The sequence below is a fragment of the Primulina tabacum genome, chromosome 11, assembly GCF_025594145.1.
Source record: "Primulina tabacum isolate GXHZ01 chromosome 11, ASM2559414v2, whole genome shotgun sequence".
Lineage (NCBI taxonomy): Eukaryota > Viridiplantae > Streptophyta > Magnoliopsida > Lamiales > Gesneriaceae > Primulina > Primulina tabacum.
The window spans coordinates 2,359,207-2,379,782 of NC_134560.1; the positions used below are offsets into that span (position 1 = coordinate 2,359,207).

Sequence of the window (20,576 nt, forward strand, 5' to 3'; positions counted from 1 at the left end):
GGTATGCGTCCATGAAACTCAATAGTTCAAAACCCGAGGTGGAGTCCACCAGCTGGTCAATCCTGGGCAAGAGGTAATGGTCTTAGGGCAAGCCTTGTTGAGGTCGCGGAAATCTACACACATTCGCCACTTCCCGGTGGATTTAGGTACTAGCACCACATTCGAAAGCCATGTGGGGAATTGAATTTCTCGAATGTGGCCAGCCTTCAGTAGCTCCTTCACTTGCTCATCAATAACTTTGTCCTTTTCAGGACCAAAGTGTCTTTTCTTTTGTTTTACCGGGTGAGATCCCGGGAGAATGTTCAGTTGGTGCTCCGATATTAAGGGAGAAATCCCTGTCAGCTCCTGTTGGGACCAGGCAAACACATGGATATTAGCTTTTAAACAGTTAATTAAACTAACCCGGGTGGATGTATTGAGATCTCGAGCCACCCGGATTTGTTGGCCTGGTCCGACTTCTACCATCTCCTGCTCTTCTTCTGCTACAAAATGCACTTCCCCTTTCTCCACCACTCTTCTTCCTACTTCTTTCACTCTGGCTTTCTTCCCTTCCCTCTTAGTTTTGCTCTGATAAGCTCGGACCGCCTCCACATAACACTTCCGAGAAGATGGCTGATCCCCCCGGACTTCTCCAACCCAGGCTCAAACAGAAAATTTTATCTTTTGATGATAAGTGGATGCCATGGCTCTTAATTCATTCATGGCCGGCCTCCCTAGAATGATATTGTATGAAGAAGGGGAGTCCACTAGAGTGAAAGAGGTCATCACTGTCTTTTTGAGATCCTGAGAGCCCAGGGTTAGCGGTAAGACAATCTCCCCTTCCGGGTAGACCACATGGCCAAGAAAGCCAAAAAGGGCAGTTTCCATAGCTTCCAAGTGAAAACACTGTAAATCCATCTGCACAAAGGCATCTTTAAAAATTACATTTACGGAACTGCCCGAGTCAATAAAGACCCTCAGAATGTCATAATTTGCCACTCGGGCTTGGATAACCAGTGCATCATTGTGGGGTAGATTCACCCCCCTCAAATCCTCTGGGCCAAAATTGATGACCGCCTCATTTCTCCTCGTCCCTTCTACTTCCATACATTCCCTCCTACTCCTCGATTTCCTCGCCCGATTAGAGTCTCCATCAGTGGAGCCTCCTGATATCATTTTAATCAACTCAGTGGCAGGGGACGAATTCTTTTTTCTCTCAGGCTCGGGCTCTCTTCTTCTCCCGGGCTCTCCTCTCGGACTATTCCTCATACCTCCTTCCCGAGCGCTGGACCCTGGCTGCTGAGATGTCCAAGGTGGCAATCTCGGCTCTCTGTTGTTGTGACTGGGTCCGGGGATGCAAGAAATAGTGAATTCATATACAAATAATTAAATTCGTAAACACAAAAAATTCATCCAATAGATAAAATTATGATATATATATGATGAACTTACAAGACAATGTCATGAAATTTGAAACGAGTGGTTAATATATTGAATCATCTCGTAACCATGGGTTTTAATTTAAAATGCCCATGGTTTGGGGCAAGGAGAATAAAGTTTTTGGGGACGTTGACGCTTGATCTATTACTTTTTTATACCGTAATATAAACAAAAAGGTACCAATAATTGAAATTTGAGTTTTCCTTTCGCAAAAATTAATTAACGAAGTTCCTAGATTAAATTCCAAAGTAGGCGTCGACCAAATCGTTGGTGCAATCCCAGTTTGAATTATTGAAACTTGATTTGGTATATAAAAATGAATTTAGCATAACCTTGTCCACAATGCGGAGTTAGATTATCATCCACTAGAGTAATTTTCCTCGTATTCAAATACCGTTACATCGTATAAATCTCCGACATTTTAATAAAAATTGTTATCATAATTTGATGATCACAAAACTGAAATTTCACATCATCGTTGGATAATAACATATTAATAGAAAAATCCCACGATGCGAACGCAACCCAAAATAAGCATGTTAAATCGCCAGAAAACTAACTAATCGACTATACTACCCGGTCTAAACTTCTAGTTGGCTGTTTTTCTATCTTCCACCAATTTACAATTTGTTTTTATTATTTATTTTATTTACTTTACGGTATTGTTTTTAAATTAAATATGTTAATAAATGATTATGAAAAATTAATAAATAATCAAATTACTTTTCAAATTAAATATTTTTTAAATTTTTTTCATGAGAAAAACTGTAGTGATCTAAGATCTATTGTGTTATACGGATATGATATCAATTTATGATGCTTGAATGATATTAGTCTTTTGTGTTGTCAAATTTCAATTTTAGTGCTAAATCTTTGTTTTTTCAGTAATTTTAGTTTTTTTTTCGAGATGACGCTGATGTGATATCAATATAGTTTTGATATGTATAATGCTGCATCAATAATCTGATGATAAATAACAAAAATTGGAAAAAAAAGAAAAAGGAAAAGAACATCCCCATTTACTAGAAAATTTGTAGGTGAAACCATATATTATATAATATTTGTTCATGTATTGTATTAAACTTATATATCGCGTACCGAAACCGATACTGAAAATAAACGTGCACGACAGATACGATAACCTTTTGGCTAGAGCAATGGAGTAGTGGTAGTGTAAACATTTGGATAAATGATCGCAGTCTCGATTCATCATTGTTGAACTCGATCTTTATCGATCCAATAAACTTTTTTTTTTAAATCGCTAGCCTATTCGTATACTTGAATAAATAATAAATAATAATGGCACTTAGATATAACAAAATTCATTATTCAAAGGCATTATCATGTAATATGATTTGATATGATTGTCTCCATCACATATGAGTTAGTTAATATGCAAGTGATCCGCTGGCACTGCTTGTAGTGCCTTGCAAATGTTAATCTCATGATCATGTGGTTCTGAAGTGAGTTTGAACTTAGACGTGTCTATTCTATTAGCTTGTAAGAAAAATCGTATGTTATTACGAGATAATCAAGCGAAAAATTGATGTGAGAGAATAAAATACGATGATAAATTGATTGTAGTAAAAGAGTATAGACTTTAAAAGACGCACTTATAACATAATGTTTGCAAAAGACTAATTTGATAACTATTTTTTAAAGAAGTTTTGATAAACTAACTTGAAATAAGGCTAAAATTGATAACAGCATTTTTGGAGAGGCTTTTTTTTAAAAAAAGTTTCGTCTATTTACATTTGGTCCCTTATTTGATTTAAAAATAAAATAATACGCTATACGAAGGGGTAAAGTGTAAATACTTTTTACCTTAAACTCTTGTTTCCATGGACCCCACTCAATTTTGGCACTTTGGCTTACAAATTACGCGGCATATTTATCGAGGTCCGTTGTTTCGTTCGCAGATGAGAAAAGCCCAAGGCGACGACGTCGTTTCACACACGAAGAAATCGGAATTGGGACCGTCGATTTTATATGAAAGCATAGGAACCGTCAAATTCATATCCCCACGCCATCCCTAATTAATTTACGAATTTAAAAAATATGTGATTTCCCAAACCCCAAACAAGAATTCTGGACTAAACACAGGAGCTGAAAAGCCTAAACCCCTGTTTCGAAGAAGAACAGTAATCGAAGACCTCGGAGAAAAAATGTCGAATGTAGAAGATGAGAAGAAGCCCGCTGATCCGGCGGGACACATCAATCTCAAAGTCAAAGGGCAGGTCTCGCTTTCTCACTTTGGTTTTTTTAATTGATGATTTTCTTATGGGTTCTGGAATTATGGATGCAGTTGAGTTTATAGTTTGTTAGTTTCCTCTTTTATTCTGCTTACTTGTTTTATTGTCATGATTTAGCCTCTATTGGTTGTTGAAATTTTATGGTGATTGATGGACGTTGAGCTATTTATGGTGTTCTCCTCCTATGGCGTATCAGATATTTAGATCAGAACTTCTCAACCAAGGTTGGATTTAAAATTTTCCCCCATATTTGGGAGTTTCACGCGTTAGTAGATTATTGCTGAAGCCCTAAGGGACCGTGTTTATCTGGTTGACTTTGAAGGACAAATTCTCAGAATATTTTTTCCATTTATAGCCCTAAGTACATGTACATGTTAGCTTCGAACTCCCTTTCGCTATGATTATGGTGACTGATATCAACCATTTCTGAGAGTTAGTGTTCGTAGGATATATCTGTTGCTACCTTTAGTTGGCTTCTGGTTCCAGTAAGCTCTGCCTTGTAGGATTCTGCAAAAAGAAAACAATAATATTGACTGCACGTAGATGAAAATTTTATAAAAAACCCATGTGAAAACTTTTCTGTGAAATTTTCGTTGTGTTTCTATGTGTTTATGAATTTTGGTCAGTTTTAACATAACCATTGCAGGACAAAAAGAAAAATTCCACCTGAACATTAGAGGTCGTTCTTATTGATCCTTTTTTATTAAACTTCGTGCTAAGACTTTAATTGTCCATTACATTTTGGTTTTTGGAGGCTGGGAAGCTGAATAAGCAAGTGCCTGATCTGTGTGAATTTTTGTAGGATGGAAACGAAGTGTTTTTCAGGATTAAGAAGAATACTCAGCTGAAGAAGCTTATGAACGCCTATTGTGACCGACAATCTGTGGATTTCAATTCTATTGCTTTTCTATTTGATGGCCGTCGTCTCCGAGGAGAACAAACACCAGATGAGGTCTGACATCTCTCTCATTTTCTCGTTTCTGGATCATCGATGCATCTCCAAACCACTGCCAACAGCTATTTTGGCGCTGGGTTTTGCATTCCAACAGGGGCACCATCCTCACACATGGGATGGCAATGCCACAACACTGTTCATTGCGCTAACACATGTTTTTCCTTTATATATTTTTATTCTGCATATGTATTATAATTTTTTAAAATGATTTAAATAATAAATTTTATTAATTAATAATATTTAAATGGTATATAATTAATATAAAGTAGAAAATCAATTATTAAATTAAATAAATTGAATTATTTGATTAAACATAGATTTATTATATTGATATTATCCGATGCTAAACTGGTGCAATGGGCTGGAGATGATCTTATAGCTCCTGAACACACTGATTATATATACTATATCTTTACAGCTGGAAATGGAAGATGGTGATGAGATAGATGCAATGCTGCACCAGACTGGAGGCACCATTGCATATCTGTGACGACGACGACGGAAAGACGTCAAATTAATACAAGTCGGGTTGTTCAACTCTTTTAAGCACAGTTTAGATTGCTTTGCTTTGATATATTGGGTTTGTAAGAATCTAAATTGAAAGCCATACATTTGCTAATTCTTCTTCTTTTATCAAACTCAGTATTAACAGTGTCATATATATTTTGTGTACAGCGTGTCACTCGTTTTCATTGGTTTCATTTTGTTCCTGTTTTTTGATTGGTGCTACTTCTCCTCGAGTGTGTATAAAACAGAAAGAAACAAAGGAATGATTTGGCTGAAACTGAAGTTAGTTCCTTGGCAAATAGTTGTGATGGGTTCAATGATATTTTATTTTACTCAATCGACATTCTTTTTTGTTGTAGTGGTGGAGCTAGACTAGACAGGGCTGGCAAGGATGGAATTCCAACCCCGCTTAAATATTTATACACATAAAAATGGCTTCGTCCCCCACACGCCCGAACACACACAGTCCGGCTATGTTATTTGTTCGAGTCTTTTAATATTGTTTGGTTTATTCAATCAACCATGGAGCTGGATTACACTCCAATATAATAGGTCGACTTATCGTCACAGATATTAAAAAAAAAAGGTAAAAAAAAAGAAAAAGAAAAAAGAGTTGGTTTCTTTTATTTTTGTTAGTTTTATTGAGAGAGGATGGAAATTATAAATTAAATTACACGAAGCCATGAAATCTGAGGTGGGGGTGAACATTGTCTTGTTAGGCCGACACAACGAATCGAGTGGTGTAAAGTTGGTTGATGAAATTATTGTAGACCCGGTTTTATTAAGTGTCCGAGTCCAATCTGAAGACCTACCAACCCAAAATGACCCAGTTAGTTCATTTCGTTTCTGTCACGATCAAAACCTCCCAACATGTTTATATATATATATATATTGGATTCATCTTTATAGATCGCACGAGAATGAATTGCTTTGGTAATAAAGATGAATCCAAAATCAGTAACCCCATAATTTCAATAATTCAATTGTTACATCAATTGACAATTGTAAAAAGATATGTTTGTTATGTTTTAATCAGCGTGTATCGAAAAAGAGGTCTATAACTACGTTCAAAGGTAAAAGGATCATTTAGATAATTTAAATCTAAAAAAATTTACTCACAGGAAAGCACTTTCTTTTTCATTATTGTAATGTAATAATCCCACACTGAATAAACTCGTGTAAACTTTCTTTATGAGTTCATAATTTGCATTTTTTTCCAACTATTTTAAAGTGTCTTTAATGGTGAACGTTGAAGATGCCTAAATAATATTAAATGTTAATCTCACATCTCAATCATCAAAGATAAAATATGTTGCAGAAAAAAAAATCTAATTCCGGAATGGCGATCTTCAAACCCAACTTCCGATTCATCGACACATGAATAAAATCTTACCATTTCTTCCCATCGATGGCCTTTATTTGCTATGTTCCAACGAATTTACATATAAATATCTGGAAATTTCCAAATAAGCCTAGTATGAATGCCTTTAAATCTGGTTTTTCCTTTACCAGTTAGCTGTGTTGAATTCACTTTATGCACATGAAACATACAGATTAGCTACATAAATGAACGGTCGGATCTTTCTCCAAATCAATATATCATTTCTTTTACATGTAATTTATACAACGCCACGTGTATATCTGACATGTTTTACATCGGTTCATATACTTGTTAGTTATTTGTACTCAGTTAAATTACCATAAATCCAATATATTGTGAACTAAATTCCAAGAAACCAAATATCATAGAACATTAAAAACATGCAGAATACTCCAAATCACCAGGAAACCAAATGTTATATATAGAGGACAAAATCACGTCGTTGGAGCAAAAGGAAGAAAGTTAGTGATAGCTCAGAATTTAACAGAAACTTCAAGATTTCGCTTAAAAGAAAGCAATGGGGGAGAGGAAAAGGCAGCGCCAATGCATGCCTTTTCCACAGTTGATAGTTCAAATACTTTACTTATTTTCCACTCTTCCTTTCTCTCATTCCTTCGACTATGGAGATGCTCTAGCCAAGAGTCTACTGTACTTTGAAGCGCAGCGATCGGGCCACCTGCCGTACAATCAGAGGGTGACATGGCGCCACCACTCCGGCCTTACTGACGGCCTCGAACAAGGGGTCTGTTTTGTGTTGTGCTCAAATGTTAAATTAAATAGATTAATGTGCTAAACGAGAACAATAGAAAAAATCCCTCTTGAAATCTAATGAAATTTCATCCGTGTTCTTGGAAATAGGTGGACTTGGTGGGGGGATATTATGATGCAGGTGATAACGTCAAGTTTGGTCTTCCAATGGCCTTCACCATTACAATGCTTTCATGGGGTGTCATTGAATACCGGGATGAAATCGCTGCCGCAGGAGAACTCCAGCATGCCCTCGAAGCGATCAAATGGGGAACGGATTACTTCATCAAAGCACACACACATCCTAATATTCTTTGGGCTATGGTGAATTCTTATTGTATTTTCAACAAACTAAACGCTTCCAATATCCCGCGTGCTTCAAAGATTTAAAGTCTTGATTTTTTATGTTATCAATTCTGTCAGTTTTAGACAACAGGGATTGTTGGATTTTGATGTTGCTTTAAAAGAAATGACGTTGCCTTTTAATTAGGTGGGTGATGGTGACACCGATCACCTATGCTGGCAGCGACCGGAGGATATGACGACATCCCGCCGAGCGTATAAGGTGGATGAGGAGAACCCGGGTTCCGAAGTGGTGGCGGAGACCGCAGCCGCCATGGCAGCAGCGGCGATAGTGTTCAGGAGAACAAACCGACAGTACTCCCACCTTCTCTTGGAGCATGCGAAACAGGTAAGTTGGCGGGTAAAAGTAGATTGAAAAATGAAAATTACTAGCATTAAGATTGAATTATTTTTCTTTTCATATATTTAATTAGAATTTAATGATCTGTGCTAAGATACTAAGATATGTGTTACACGTTTCACCTATGAAAAAATAAGAATCAATCAATCATATTAGAAACCCGAACCCCATTTTCAAATTAGTTCAATTAAATTTAAATTGCATTAATGTCGAATGACATAGTGGGAGATTGTGTATGTGCAGTTGTTTGAATTTGGTGACAAATACAGAGAGAAATATGACCGCAGCATTAAAGAATCGAAGGGATATTACCCGTCGGTGAGCGGGTACGTAGATGAGTTGTTGTGGGCAGATTTGTGGCTCTACAAAGCTACCGACAATGAAATACAATACTTGAATTACGCCATTCAAAATGCGCAATCTTTTCGTGGGATCACTTGGGCCATTGCTGAATTTAGCTGGGATGTTAAGTATGCGGGACTTCAGATCATTGCCGCTATGGTAAATACGTAAACATTTAACTTTTCTTTTTAATACTAATTTCTTTTCGTTTCGGATTTGATGATTAATTGCTTGCAACTCATGCATGTTGTATTTTAAATTTCACATTTTTTCTTTGCAAGGCCAAGAATTCCATGCAAAAAATGAATTTACCACTCAAACTATTTTTATTGCAGTTGCCAAGGGAAGGCAAAAGCCAACAACAGAAGGAGATCCTCGATCAGTACCGTTCAAAAGGAGAACAATACATTTGTGCTTGCCTAAACAAGAACAACTCGACCAACGTGCGACGAACCCCGGGTGGCCTACTGTACACCCGGAGATGGAACAACATGCAGTACGTTTCCACCGCAGTATTCTTGCTCACACTCTACTCTGATCATCTTCAATCCACTAATCGAAGACTCAACTGTGACAAAGACTCGGTGAGTTCCGACGAAATCCTCTCATTCGTCGAATCTCAAGTACACTACATTCTGGGCTCGAATCCTATGGGATTGAGTTACCTGGTCGGCTATGGACAGTCCTATCCCAATCGAGTACACCATAGGGGAGCATCCATGGATTCATTCAAGAATAGCAAGGTTTTTGTTGGGTGCAAGCAGGGATATGATAACTGGTTTGGAAGGCAGAAACCAAACCCGAATGTCATAGTAGGAGCCTTGGTTGGTGGACCCGATGATAAGGATAACTTCATGGATCGAAGGGGTAACTTTGCTCAGACTGAGGCTTGCACATACAATACAGCGCCTTTGGTTGGGGTTTTCGCCAAGTTGCACTCACTGGAGAAGGGCAATTCCACTGCCACTGCTTCGGAGAGGCTCTCCCTAGTCTCCTTCGCTTAAACAGACATGACTATTTTTGGTATAGCACGTGAATGAAGAAAATACACAGGGAAAATAATAGTTAAGAAAAGGGTATTAATTAACATTCAATTTTTCCAAAGACCCATTTTTTTTTTGTGTGATTGATTTTCAGTTATTGTACGAACTGCCAGCCATCAGCAACTGGAGAAGAAGTAAACGAGGTGAATCAAACGTGTCACTTCACCGACTGACAGAATTAAATTTTGAGACACAACACATGCGAATTGATCTGGCATAAAGATTTAAAGGACAAACAGAGATTCTTGGCATAGGTCAGCGCGATTAGTTTCCATATTTTAGCCTTTACCCGGTGAAGGTGGCCTAAAAAATTCGCCATCGAAATCGGGTTTCAGAAGTCGTAATACGAATTAAAAAGTGAAGGAAAATTTTCTTATGGAATTTGAGAGAACGAATTTTAAAACTAACCATTATTTTCGCATTGTGCTGGTGGAAAAAATCTTGATATTTGGATTCGGGGTGAACGAAAAAAGTCAGATCAATGCAAGTCGAGTCTATCATTAGGATAATGAGATCTTTTGTGAGATAATATAACTTGTGAGCATATCTCTTGTGAGATAATCAATAAGTAATATTTTTGACATAAAAAATAATATTTTTTTACGAATGACCAAAATAGAATATCTGTCCCATAAAATTAATCCGTAAAACTGTCTTGATGGAGTTTTTGTGTATGAGAATTGGAGGAAGCTTAGATATATTATAATCCAAGACAACATTATGAAACATATAACCGATAATACTGTATTGACTCCCACCCAATAAATTATATTCTAATAAATTAAGGATGATCTAGAGAATGGGTGACGATATAATTATTAATCATAATCATGCTTAGGTTCGTCATAAAATTTAGTAATCGTCGATGCAAGTTCAGCCATTTCCAACAAAATTTTAATGGTAAATTGAGCCGGTTGAGACAAAAACTGATCACCCCAGAATTGTTCTTTCAATCTCAAGAAAGAAGAGCTGACCAAGAATAAATATTATAAAATTCTGCTTCCTGCCTCACCAACCAAGAAGTAAGAGCTTCAATAGAGCCATGCGGATATAAAGACCATTCTTTGCTTGTCTAAAGTATGCAGCCCGTGGATCGACGTCGACATCAACAGTGATCTATTATTAATCAAGAAATAATCATTAAAAATGGGTCTAAGGGGACGTGTTGTTTGAAACAGAATCATAATGGAAGGCACCAGTGAAGCTGGTACTAGAACCTAACCTCATCAAGCCTTGGTAGCGGATGCATTACAACGGCGTGTTTCTGCATCACATTAAGGATATTCTGATCCACTATGTACTTTCCCCGAGCTTCTTCATAGATATCTATTCTTTCCCCGAATCTTTCACGTTGGATGCGAGTTTGGTACACCACATCACATTTTGAAGCAACCTCCATTAAATCAGCACTTTCTTCCCATTCAACTCCCTTAGATGTCAGATAATCTTTGATGTCATCCTGAAATTGGAATGGTAATGATATACCAATGAGTTCACAAAGGATTTACTAATAGGATCCAATTTACAAATCTACTTTTCATATACTTAAACCGAAAATAGGTTCTTATAACTCCAATCGGTTTCACCTTCATCTTTACTACTTCAGGCGACACGAGGTAGAGCTTAACATCCTTGTACTTGGCGAGTAAATAGGCAAGTGATCGAACTGTTCTTCCATATGCAAGATCTCCAACAAGTCCAACTTTGATGCCATCAATTTTTCCTATCTCCCTTTGAATAGTGTACACATCCAAGAGGGCCTGTTCATTGCCATAAAATTAAAAAGTGCAAATTCTAGAGTAAACTTTATGGTACATAATACGTTTTGATTCGCTGAGTCCTGTTCAAGCAAACAGATAAACATTATGTGCGAACTGACGCCACAAGTTACTACTGCTTCCTTTATTCGTGGAATATTATTTATATGATGTACTTTAATTTTTTTGTCATGAGGACCCAGGCAAGACAGACCGACTGTAAAGAGAAACTCATGCGGAAAGTTTAAAGTCATCACAAGTTATAACTGATAAATGCCCCCAGTGGCAACGATCATAATTGGTAGCTAAGAACTGCACCATGAAAAATATAAGGTTAAACAAAAAGTACTTCATAATTGTTGTCTTATTACAGAAGCTATTCAGAGACAATTTTCTTGATACAACATACTAAATACTTATATAAAATGTTTCTAGTCCAAAGTCTACAATCAGTTCATCGTCAGACCCAAAATACAGACTTCGAGCTACACAAATCCACACATATAAACTAAATTTCTGGAGATGCAGCTTTACTCCCAAACAAACTGGGATACGTGATTCTCATAGATATTCTTGAAAAAAGGATATACCTTTTTCTTCTTCTTAAAAGGGGGTCAGTTTGGGCCTTCGGGGGTGTCAATAAGCCGGTTCATATGTGATATTGGAACATATTTTAGAGAGTTGACAAAAGAATAGAATAAATTGGTTCACAAACCCGAACCCATTGATATGGTTGATCTAAAAAAAATCGGGTACCTGAGTTGGATGCTGTCCAGGGCCATCTCCGGCATTAATAATTGGAATACTGGCTGTCGCCGCTGCCCTCCTGGCAGCGCCACTTTCAAAATGTCTCATCACAACTATATCAGAGTACCCTTCAACTGTTCTTACTGTATCTGAACCATAAGGAAAAATCAATGTCAATGGTTAGTAATGATTACTCTAAGTTAAAAAATCTACTGAATACCTTCAAGTGTCTCTCCTTTTGCTGCAGACGAGAACTCGCGAGCATTTTCTGTTGTCAAAACTTCCCCACCCAAACGTTTCATAGCAGATTCAAATGAAAGCCTAGTTCTGGTCGAGGGCTCGTAAAAAAGAGTGGCCATCAGATACCCTTTAAGAATTCGGCCACCAGATGTGTTTTTCTCAATTTTCTCCATTTCTAGTGCCACTTCAAATATGGCATTCAGAGTGTCTCTATCAAATTGCTGAGCTTCAATGACATCCTCAAGGTGAAACTTATTCCCAACTTCAAATGAAGGTTTAATCTCAACTTCCAATAAACTGCATTTGACGCGTCTCGTGTGAGACAACTTACCCCATCTCGGGTCAACTGATTTCTCATTCCACGATACCCATGATTGTGACATGTCAGCTAACGAAGATGGTGAAATTGAAAGAAATTTTCGTTTAAAGCAACCGCTAAGGTAATTGAAATTAAAATTCCCGTTGTGTTTTGCAGCCTCTGGAGCGAGACAACTTCCATTCACAGTCCATTTCGAAAATGAGGAAGACGATGCCATTGCAACAGATAGAACCACCTGACTAAACACATCATCATCATTATTATTAAAGAAAACATCTTTGAATGGATATTTCCCAATTCCTGATGGTTTAACTCGCAGTGAATGGACCTTTCGACATCAAATATTTAAACATTATACAAACATAGATTAACCAACCATATGAAATAATTGAACATTATATCTCCACATCAAATTAAGCGCTCTGCAACTGCACAAGGCATCAATGCCAAAAATGAAACAAACTCATTGAACTCGGTAGCCAAAATGAACTATATAAGCTTCAAAGCTATGATCTTTCTCTTAAAAATGAAAGCAACTTAATTCTTATTTGCAAAACATAACATAAAAACGGTGAAAGAATGAGAAATCAGAAATCCGAAATAGGCTTACCGAATCTGTGCTACGTATGTATATCTTGGATCCCTTGGATGTCGACAATCGACAAGAGTCTAGGGTTTTAGCAAAACTAAATTTTGTGAGAGAAATAAAATGGAGCGCACATTGGGAGGCAGCGATGCAAAACTCTTCATGTCGTTCGGGAAAGAGACGAAATATCTACTGTTAATTAATTGCCCGTCCCCAAACTTTGGCTAAATTAGCAAAATGTCCCAACTGCATATGTTCGTAAGTATTTTAAAAATAACGATTATAAACTTTTTTAAAAAATAAAATTTTACAAATTTATAATGAAAAATCCAACAATAACTTTTTTAACAACCAGTGAAATCGACAAACACAGATTTTTGTCGAAATATAATATCATTATGATTATTTATATGCACAAATTTCTCAGCATTTCTCGTACCAAGCGTGTGGTTCAGACCGTACGTATATCGATAAATATGGATCATTGGATTCATCGTCGAACTCAAAAAAATTAAATTAATTTATCGATTACTGGGTTGATAAAATCTACAATTAACAAATAAATAATGTGAAAGATATTCCCATGGAACAAACAGATAAAAAGGAATTTGCAGTGAGGTTAGATTATGAGATTTTGTAAGGTGTAATCATGTCTTTTTAATTCTTCGTCACCTTTATGAAAGACAAGAGGAGGAGATTGTGCTGAACCAACGATCTTTACATGCAAACCACACTTGTAATTTCTTCACAGGAATGGATCCAGCATCCAACGACAAGTAATATGTAACACACATACAGAAAAGCATACCGATGAATAAAACAGACTGACACAAAAACCAAAAGAAACACACAACAATCACAGACTTATTGAGACAACCGATAAACCGAAATCTGAGCTTGGTACCAAGGAATTCTGCTGCTACACAGGCACCATGTCAGGATGAGAGGTGCCTTTGAGATCCTCCTCATTTTCACGAGATCGAGGGGTGACAGCTGAATCGTCGGTGATAACATTAGCCTCGTGGGTACAGCAGCAAATGGATTCAAATATAAGCTCCTTTACTTCTTGGAACCTCTCTTCAGAAAGGGAGACCTCAGCCAACAGCCTCCAAGCATTTTCTGTGGATGCCTCCTCATAATCCTTCTTTCGTTTCAGTACCATATGTCCACTAATCTCCCACACTGCAGGATTGACTTGTGTGTTGAGTAGCTCGGAACTCACTTCCCCTAAAGCAAGTTTCTCTGCATAGCACTGATTTTCCATACACGACTAAAAGTTAGCCTCATTGACTTGAACATGAGAAGTGCATTCAAAAGCCCCTTGAAACTATATTAAGATAGTGAAATCAAATATGATTTTACCTGCGGGAAGAGGAAAACACGCTTTCCAGAATCAGCAATTAGTACATTGTAAGGAACATTGTTCTCTTGCAAGCAAATACAGGCGTCTGAAACCGCATTGGATAAATATTCCACTTTATTTCCGGCCTCAAAAACAAGACCCCGCACAGGATAGTTAAGAATATCCGAGATTTTCACTCCACTTTTCATAGTGATTATCCTCTTCGAAGGAGTCCTTTCGACAGGGAAAGGTGCAGCTAAGTAATAGGCCTGAAAATGGAGGTGATTGATGGTTGCAAATGCACCTAAGCTATTGTAACCCACTCTGAAGTAGGGGTTACCAGCCTCTACAGCCATAAGGAGAGCAAGCAAGAAGCTCTCACGGTCAATCCTCTGCGGCAAGCACTCAAGAATCCGAGGAATCAGCAGCACATGTCCATATTCAATTGGACTAACCTGTTAAATCAATCAAACTAGGACGATTACCTATCATCAATTTAACAGACCAAAAAATCAAATGGAGCAAAGCAAAATATATCGTACGTTAATAGCCACGATGCTAGGCGAATTCTTGATATCAATTGGTGCATTCGGAAAGAACTGGACCTCATTGCTCTCACTGGCTTCAAATTGAAAAAGCATCTCTTCTTGCCCGATCTTAGTGAAGTTGAACTTGTTCTGGTCGAAGGGTTGCAATACTCTATCAACACGAAACTCAGTAGGCCTCTTCTTGAGGTGTCTGCCCTCATTCAGCTGAGCAATGAACCCATAGTCCCCAGGAATAATCTATACGCCATTTTTATTCACAAACAATTACACCGAAAATGATAGAGATCAGACTTAAAAATTACTCAAAACCGGATTAGTTCAAAGGAAAGGACAAAACCTTGGTTTCACAAGCAGTGACATCATAACGAAACAGGCCTCTCAGCATACGCTCCTCCCACTGTCCAGGAGAACAATAAAATTTATGACAAAATTAACTTATTTCAGTAAAAATATAAAATTAACCCAATTTTTACCTCGCCGAGAAGAAGTGAGTCCAAGAAATCAATTGAAGGACCATTATTCCCAGAGCCAGCTAAACTCTTGTCACAGGGAAACTTGTTCACCTTCTTAAAAGAATATAATGGCAGTTTTGCACCTGATAAAACAAGATCCCGTAAATTCCACCACAGTAATAAACAAACAAACAAACGAGACTCGCAAATACCACATAAACAACCAAAACTACCACGAAGACAGCAGCTTCTGAGGCAATTGCGCCCGCAGCCGCTGGGATAGCGTGCTACTTCCTCCGTCTCTGCTTTTTGGTAGTTGGAAACAACAGTAGGAACCCTCTTAATGCTGAGCACCATCTTAATATTTGTCTCTTTTAAACAATTCCTTTCTTGGTAGCTGGTAGAATCAAACAGATTCTTGATCGTCCTTGGTAGTTGGTAGAATCAGACAGATTCTTGGTCGTTCTTGCTAACAACAGATATATTCTTAAACAAAGTGGTGAAAACCGGACAAATTCTTGCTCGAATAATAGGATACTAAATCCAAAATTCGTGAAAATATCTACAGATAATGAGAACTAATAGAAGACGTAGCCGCCGCCGGCAAGGAACAGCAGATCTGAAGGGCAGCCGCCTTCAGATGGTAAAGCTCCACGTCCGCCGTGCATCGCAGGGTTGCTCCCGATTATGCAGCCATTGCGTCGTACTTCTCGGACATGCAAAACAGCGCGACTAACTCCGATTAAAGCCGTGATTGTCGACAACTTTTCTTCTTCGGGTATTACCCCCTTCCAAAAAAATAGAGAAAAACTGAGTATTTAGAACCTTTTAACTTAAAATCAGAGAGAGCCTCAGCGAAAAAAGGTCTGTAGAGATGACCACCGGATTTCGAGAGGAACGGGTAAAAGAATTACCGGACTTTGTAGAAGGGAAGAGGAAATCTGATATCGCCTCGTGCTGATACACACACACACACACACACACACACACACAGAGACAGGGAAGCAGTAACGTAAACGATTCCGTTTAGAGCACTGGCGTGGTCTCCTTTCGTGTAAACTTAGATTAAATTTTATTTTTAATATTTTCAATATAATTTTAAAAATGAATTTGATGAGATTAATGTCATGAAATAATAATAATTATTGTGAAGCATATGTGGGTAATATATAAGAATATATATGGTTATAATAAGTTTCTTACGAAATTATCTATTCGTGAAAGAGTTCAATCAAATTCATACATGTAATAAAATATAATAATTTTAATGAATCGAATTTAGATCAGACATATCTATATTTACAAAGGCTTCAACAAAATGACAAAAACTTGTGTGAAACGGTCTCACAGGTCGTATTTTGTGAGACAGATCTCTTATTTGGATCATCTATGAAAAATTATTACTTTTTATGCTAATATTATTACTTTTTATTGTAAATATCGATAGGATTGATCTGTCTCAAAGATAAAGATTTGTGAGATTATCTCACAAAATAACTATTCCAACCAAATTAGTTAAATCCTCTTGCAAAATCTAAATCTTCCGTATGTGGCTTGGAAACTAATTTATGATAATAAATTTCTTTTATTTCTTTCCAATATCAACAACATAACCATATGACACATGTGTGGTGTCGGACAAAGGGCCAAGGCCCAATTTTTGCTTATGTATATTTTGTTGATTATCATGAAATTTTTTGTGTACGCTTTACGATCGAATTTTAAAAAATACATATTTAAATGTGTTCGTTTTTTTTAAAAAAAAAAATTGTGAAGTTGGTGGAATTGATGCTTGGGATTTGGGATGGAAAATTTTCGTTTGGATGGGTAATAAAAATAAGCTTGTTTTATTATTTTTTTTATAAAAAAAAATTACTTAAAAAATATTGAGAAATAAATTGATATATGTGACTATAAGCCTAATGTGTTTGATTGAATGTGACTGCCTACGATTATGGAAAGGGATATTCTTAATTACTTTGGATTTTTCTTTCGAACTAATTATTATGCACACGCGATGCGTGTGTACAGATTTTTTTTATCATTATCGATGGACTAAAGTGTAATTTGACAATTTATGGAGTGACTAAATTGATATTTAAATTCTTGAAATAACAAAAAAAAATTAAAAGTGTGTGTTGAAATTAAAAACAAAAAACAAAAAAACAAAATGTAAAATTAGTATCATATAAGGGTAAATTTGGAAGAAAAGTTGATATCCTCCTAAGTAGTTACTATCATGTGTTCAATCTTAATAAAATAGAATAGATATTATTAATCGATCTTTAATTTGGCCTCAAATCACATACAAACTTCGCACACTATCAATAAAAAATCGAACACTAAGAAAAAGGGAAAGTTAAAATATTTTGAAAAATCGATAAAGGAAATTCTTTTGGTCTTCGATTCTTACATTTAATCACCTTTTTTTCTACTCGGGGGTTGGTGGGGGTTTTTTCCCACCATTAAACACGATCGTTGAAAAATAAAGCAATCGCATGTTACATAATTTCAAATCTAAATTATTTTACAATAGAATATAGTTTTTATTAAGGTAAAAAAGAGTAAAGAAAAGAAAAGAAAAGAAAATCTATAACATTCTCTAGGTCATTAATTTGTTTAAAATTTTGTGATGGAACGTTTGATATAAATTAAGTGTCCCTCGTGGTTTCCTTAAAACTTGTGTCGCATTTTTTATGCCACATGAAATGCACGGAATTAAGGGCCAAAAAAAGAAAAGAAAAAAAGAATACGATTGTCTATTATTAAAATGAAGACAATTTCGAAGATGACTTTGGGTTATAATTTTATTTCATGAATTGATAGGAAACTTGGTCAATCCTACAAATTTCAAATTAAATCCGTGTTACACCTCATTACCCAAATCTTTATATGTCTTGATTTTTTCATAAATAAATAAACGAACGGTGATGTTAATATTGAGACTTGGACTTAACTCAATCCCAAAAAATTAGCTTGTCTAAGCCATATATGCAAATCCCAGAAATTTTGTCCAACTGATTTGGGACAACTAACACACACTACTCAAGTCCAGGAATGAATATTTGGAGCGTTGAATTTACAAATGATCTAAATATGGGCAGTCCAACACATAACAGTAGAACCTGAGCTCTGATATCATGTTAAGATTGAAACTTGGACCTAACTCAACCTAAAAAACTAGCATAAGAAGGAAGGATGTTCAAGTTTCAATTTTAACGGTGAATAATTAATTTATTATAATTTTAAATTGTATAAAAGTTAATTATCGTGGGCTCTTCAAGGACGGACAAATTGGCGTTATCTCACTCGTTTACCCATGAATCATATTATAGTCTATTATTATTATTATTATTATTATTTAAGCTATATAGTCAATTATTATTGCTAAAGAAGACAATACGAAAAGAATGATACGTGGATAAAATTAATAAATAACTAAATTTGAAGTAAGATTGACGTTAAAAAATATTGACATTTCTAGTATTGAAGAAATTGCCGGCAGTGATCACGCTGTTGATTTTCTTGATCCCTTCTTTTGCTTTTTTTTGGTGTTGATTTCTTTTGGAAGAACGCAGCTCTTCCATTTCATGGATGTAATCCTTTTTTCCTTGTATTTTGATTTGTACTCCGAGCTCCGATTATGGCTGACTTTGGAGCTGTTTGAATTTCTTCTGACAGGGTTTCAATACTTTTCTGCTTTTGAAATTACTAGCTTCAGCGCTACTGGAAAGGCCATTAATAAAGCACCTGGAGACCTGGGATTGATGGCTTTCATTTGTCAAGACTCGTAAAATCATGTCTATATATATATTCTTTCTGTTTCTGTCGTTTGGTTCTCTTCTCTAAGTTTTCCACTAACTGGGAGAGAATTTTTTGAAAAAAAAATTATGATACAGGAGAAGATAGAAGAAATCTTGAATCCACTGGGTTCGCTTGTGACAAATCAGTTCGCTCTGTGTAGCGAATCCACCTGTAAAAATCGATACCAGGAACATAACAGTTTACGTTTCTTCAAACCAGACAACCGAGCAAGAAGCCATTATTCGGCCTTACGCGAAACAAGAAGACGAAGTACTCAAATCCATCACACCTGTTCATATTTTTCGACATGGGAACTTCACCAAATATCCGCCGTTTTGTGAATACAGGCACGAAATCCCTGCTGTAGTTTTTTCGACAGGCAGCACAGGCAACGTTTTCCATGAAATTAGTGAAATAATAATCCCTTTATTCATGACCACGAAACAGTTTGAATCCTGGGTATTATTCATCCTCAAGGATTACAAGCCATCTTTCATGGCCAAATACGGCAAGGTTTTGTCACAGTTATGCGCTTTTGAGGTCATGAATCCAGCTTCAAATGGGAGTGTCCACTGTTTTCCAGGTTCAGTTATTGGTGTTAAGTATAACGACAATTTGGTAATGAAGTCCAGTGAAATTCCGGGGGGTTATTCAATGTCAGATTTCAGACATCTTCTCAGACAATCATACAGTCTTGAGGTTCACACACGTTTCACAGATCGTACCAACACGAGGCGATTCTTGAACGAAGATGAGATGATTTTGATATGAAAGAGTTGGGATTTGAAGTAACCGTTGTTAAAAGATCGACACTCACCTCGAATCTGAACAAATTCACACAAATGATCAATTCTTGCAGCGTTTTGGTTGGAGCTCACGGGGCAGGACTCACAAATGAGCTGTTCTTGCCTTCCGGTGCTGTAATGGTGCAAGTAGAACTAGTCGACCGAATGGGAATCGAACATGTACTATGGCGACGCAGCACGTGCAATGGGGGTACACTATTTGCGCTACAAAATCGAACCAGAAGAGAGTTCCTTAGTGAAGTTGTATGGAAGAAATCATCCGGTAATCACTGATTTTGCATACATGTATAATAAAGGCGGATACCAGGCGGCCGGACTGTGTATCTTGATCTGCAGAATGTAAGGATCAATCTTGTAAACACTTGTTGAAGCACTAAGCATAGTTACGGATTTAGAGAGGTAGACAAAGATTATTCATTTGTAATAAAATGATGATAATTAGCTTTTCATAGATAGAAAATCTTGAAATCATCAGAAAATGATATAAATAAGTTACCATCGAATTTTTTTACGAATATTAGCGGAAAAAAGAAAAATGTGAACCAAATTGGTAATGGCCGTAAATTCAAAAAGGAAGTTGCTTATTATTATTTAATTACCTTTTAATGGCTCTCTGAAAAGAAAAA

General features: G+C 36.6%; 4 protein-coding genes and 1 pseudogene across 6 annotated transcripts; 3 read left to right on the forward strand and 2 right to left on the reverse strand.

Moving 5' to 3' along the window:
• Window positions 1–3,338: 3,338 nt before the first annotated feature.
• Window positions 3,339–5,285, forward strand: LOC142519154 (small ubiquitin-related modifier 1-like). The gene is made up of 3 exons (XM_075622089.1): window positions 3,339–3,656; window positions 4,474–4,623; window positions 5,045–5,285. The coding sequence occupies exons 1-3, from the start codon at window positions 3,585–3,587 to the stop codon at window positions 5,114–5,116; spliced, it is 294 nt and encodes a 97-aa protein (XP_075478204.1). The 5' UTR covers window positions 3,339–3,584; the 3' UTR covers window positions 5,117–5,285.
• Window positions 5,286–6,850: 1,565 nt separating this feature from the next.
• On the forward strand, window positions 6,851–9,518 carry LOC142518038 (endoglucanase 11-like). The gene is made up of 5 exons (XM_075620628.1): window positions 6,851–7,256; window positions 7,373–7,585; window positions 7,752–7,952; window positions 8,208–8,465; window positions 8,642–9,518. The coding sequence occupies exons 1-5, from the start codon at window positions 7,032–7,034 to the stop codon at window positions 9,308–9,310; spliced, it is 1,566 nt and encodes a 521-aa protein (XP_075476743.1). The 5' UTR covers window positions 6,851–7,031; the 3' UTR covers window positions 9,311–9,518.
• A 624-nt stretch (window positions 9,519–10,142) lies between these two features.
• Window positions 10,143–13,180, reverse strand: LOC142518039 (aspartate carbamoyltransferase 1, chloroplastic). Of its 2 annotated transcripts, none has more exons than XM_075620629.1 (6): window positions 13,023–13,180; window positions 12,074–12,651; window positions 11,863–12,002; window positions 10,936–11,109; window positions 10,572–10,808; window positions 10,143–10,465 (listed from the first exon to the last, which is right to left on the reverse strand). In XM_075620629.1, the coding sequence occupies exons 2-6, from the start codon at window positions 12,627–12,629 to the stop codon at window positions 10,358–10,360; spliced, it is 1,215 nt and encodes a 404-aa protein (XP_075476744.1). In that variant the 5' UTR covers window positions 12,630–12,651; window positions 13,023–13,180; the 3' UTR covers window positions 10,143–10,357. The 2 variants fall into 2 exon arrangements, with proteins under 2 accessions (XP_075476744.1, XP_075476746.1); XM_075620631.1 differs by having other exon boundaries at window positions 12,074–12,647; window positions 13,023–13,175.
• A 515-nt stretch (window positions 13,181–13,695) lies between these two features.
• On the reverse strand, window positions 13,696–16,308 carry LOC142518201 (GDP-L-galactose phosphorylase 2-like). 2 transcript variants are annotated; one of them, XM_075620923.1, is made up of 6 exons: window positions 15,553–16,308; window positions 15,362–15,483; window positions 15,226–15,285; window positions 14,883–15,125; window positions 14,361–14,795; window positions 13,696–14,250 (listed from the first exon to the last, which is right to left on the reverse strand). In XM_075620923.1, the coding sequence occupies exons 1-6, from the start codon at window positions 15,695–15,697 to the stop codon at window positions 13,918–13,920; spliced, it is 1,338 nt and encodes a 445-aa protein (XP_075477038.1). In that variant the 5' UTR covers window positions 15,698–16,308; the 3' UTR covers window positions 13,696–13,917. The 2 variants fall into 2 exon arrangements, with proteins under 2 accessions (XP_075477038.1, XP_075477039.1); XM_075620924.1 differs by having other exon boundaries at window positions 15,574–16,307.
• LOC142518452 (xylan glycosyltransferase MUCI21-like) lies at window positions 15,912–20,531 on the forward strand (annotated as a pseudogene).
• Window positions 20,532–20,576: the final 45 nt, after the last annotated feature.

What these genes read in the sequence shown, in the direction of transcription:
- LOC142518201 (XM_075620923.1), bottom strand. Translation starts at nt 15,697, where the DNA reads ATGGTGCTCAGCATTAAGAGGGTTCCTACTGTTGTTTCCAACTACCAA. An exon ending in TAGTTTTGGTTGTTTATGTG is followed by an intron (nt 15,484 to 15,552) that starts GTATTTGCGAGT and finishes TTGTTTTATCAG; the next exon opens with GTGCAAAACTGCCATTATAT. An exon ending in CTAGCATCGTGGCTATTAAC is followed by an intron (nt 14,796 to 14,882) that starts GTACGATATATT and finishes TTGATTTAACAG; the next exon opens with GTTAGTCCAATTGAATATGG.
- LOC142518038 (XM_075620628.1), top strand. Translation starts at nt 7,032, where the DNA reads ATGGGGGAGAGGAAAAGGCAGCGCCAATGCATGCCTTTTCCACAGTTG. An exon ending in CTAATATTCTTTGGGCTATG is followed by an intron (nt 7,586 to 7,751) that starts GTGAATTCTTAT and finishes CCTTTTAATTAG; the next exon opens with GTGGGTGATGGTGACACCGA. An exon ending in TCTTGGAGCATGCGAAACAG is followed by an intron (nt 7,953 to 8,207) that starts GTAAGTTGGCGG and finishes GTGTATGTGCAG; the next exon opens with TTGTTTGAATTTGGTGACAA.
- LOC142518039 (XM_075620629.1), bottom strand. Translation starts at nt 12,629, where the DNA reads ATGGCATCGTCTTCCTCATTTTCGAAATGGACTGTGAATGGAAGTTGT. An exon ending in AAAAGGAGAGACACTTGAAG is followed by an intron (nt 12,003 to 12,073) that starts GTATTCAGTAGA and finishes CTTATGGTTCAG; the next exon opens with ATACAGTAAGAACAGTTGAA. An exon ending in CTGGACAGCATCCAACTCAG is followed by an intron (nt 11,110 to 11,862) that starts GTACCCGATTTT and finishes GGCAATGAACAG; the next exon opens with GCCCTCTTGGATGTGTACAC.
- LOC142519154 (XM_075622089.1), top strand. Translation starts at nt 3,585, where the DNA reads ATGTCGAATGTAGAAGATGAGAAGAAGCCCGCTGATCCGGCGGGACAC. An exon ending in ATCTCAAAGTCAAAGGGCAG is followed by an intron (nt 3,657 to 4,473) that starts GTCTCGCTTTCT and finishes GAATTTTTGTAG; the next exon opens with GATGGAAACGAAGTGTTTTT. An exon ending in GAGAACAAACACCAGATGAG is followed by an intron (nt 4,624 to 5,044) that starts GTCTGACATCTC and finishes ATATCTTTACAG; the next exon opens with CTGGAAATGGAAGATGGTGA.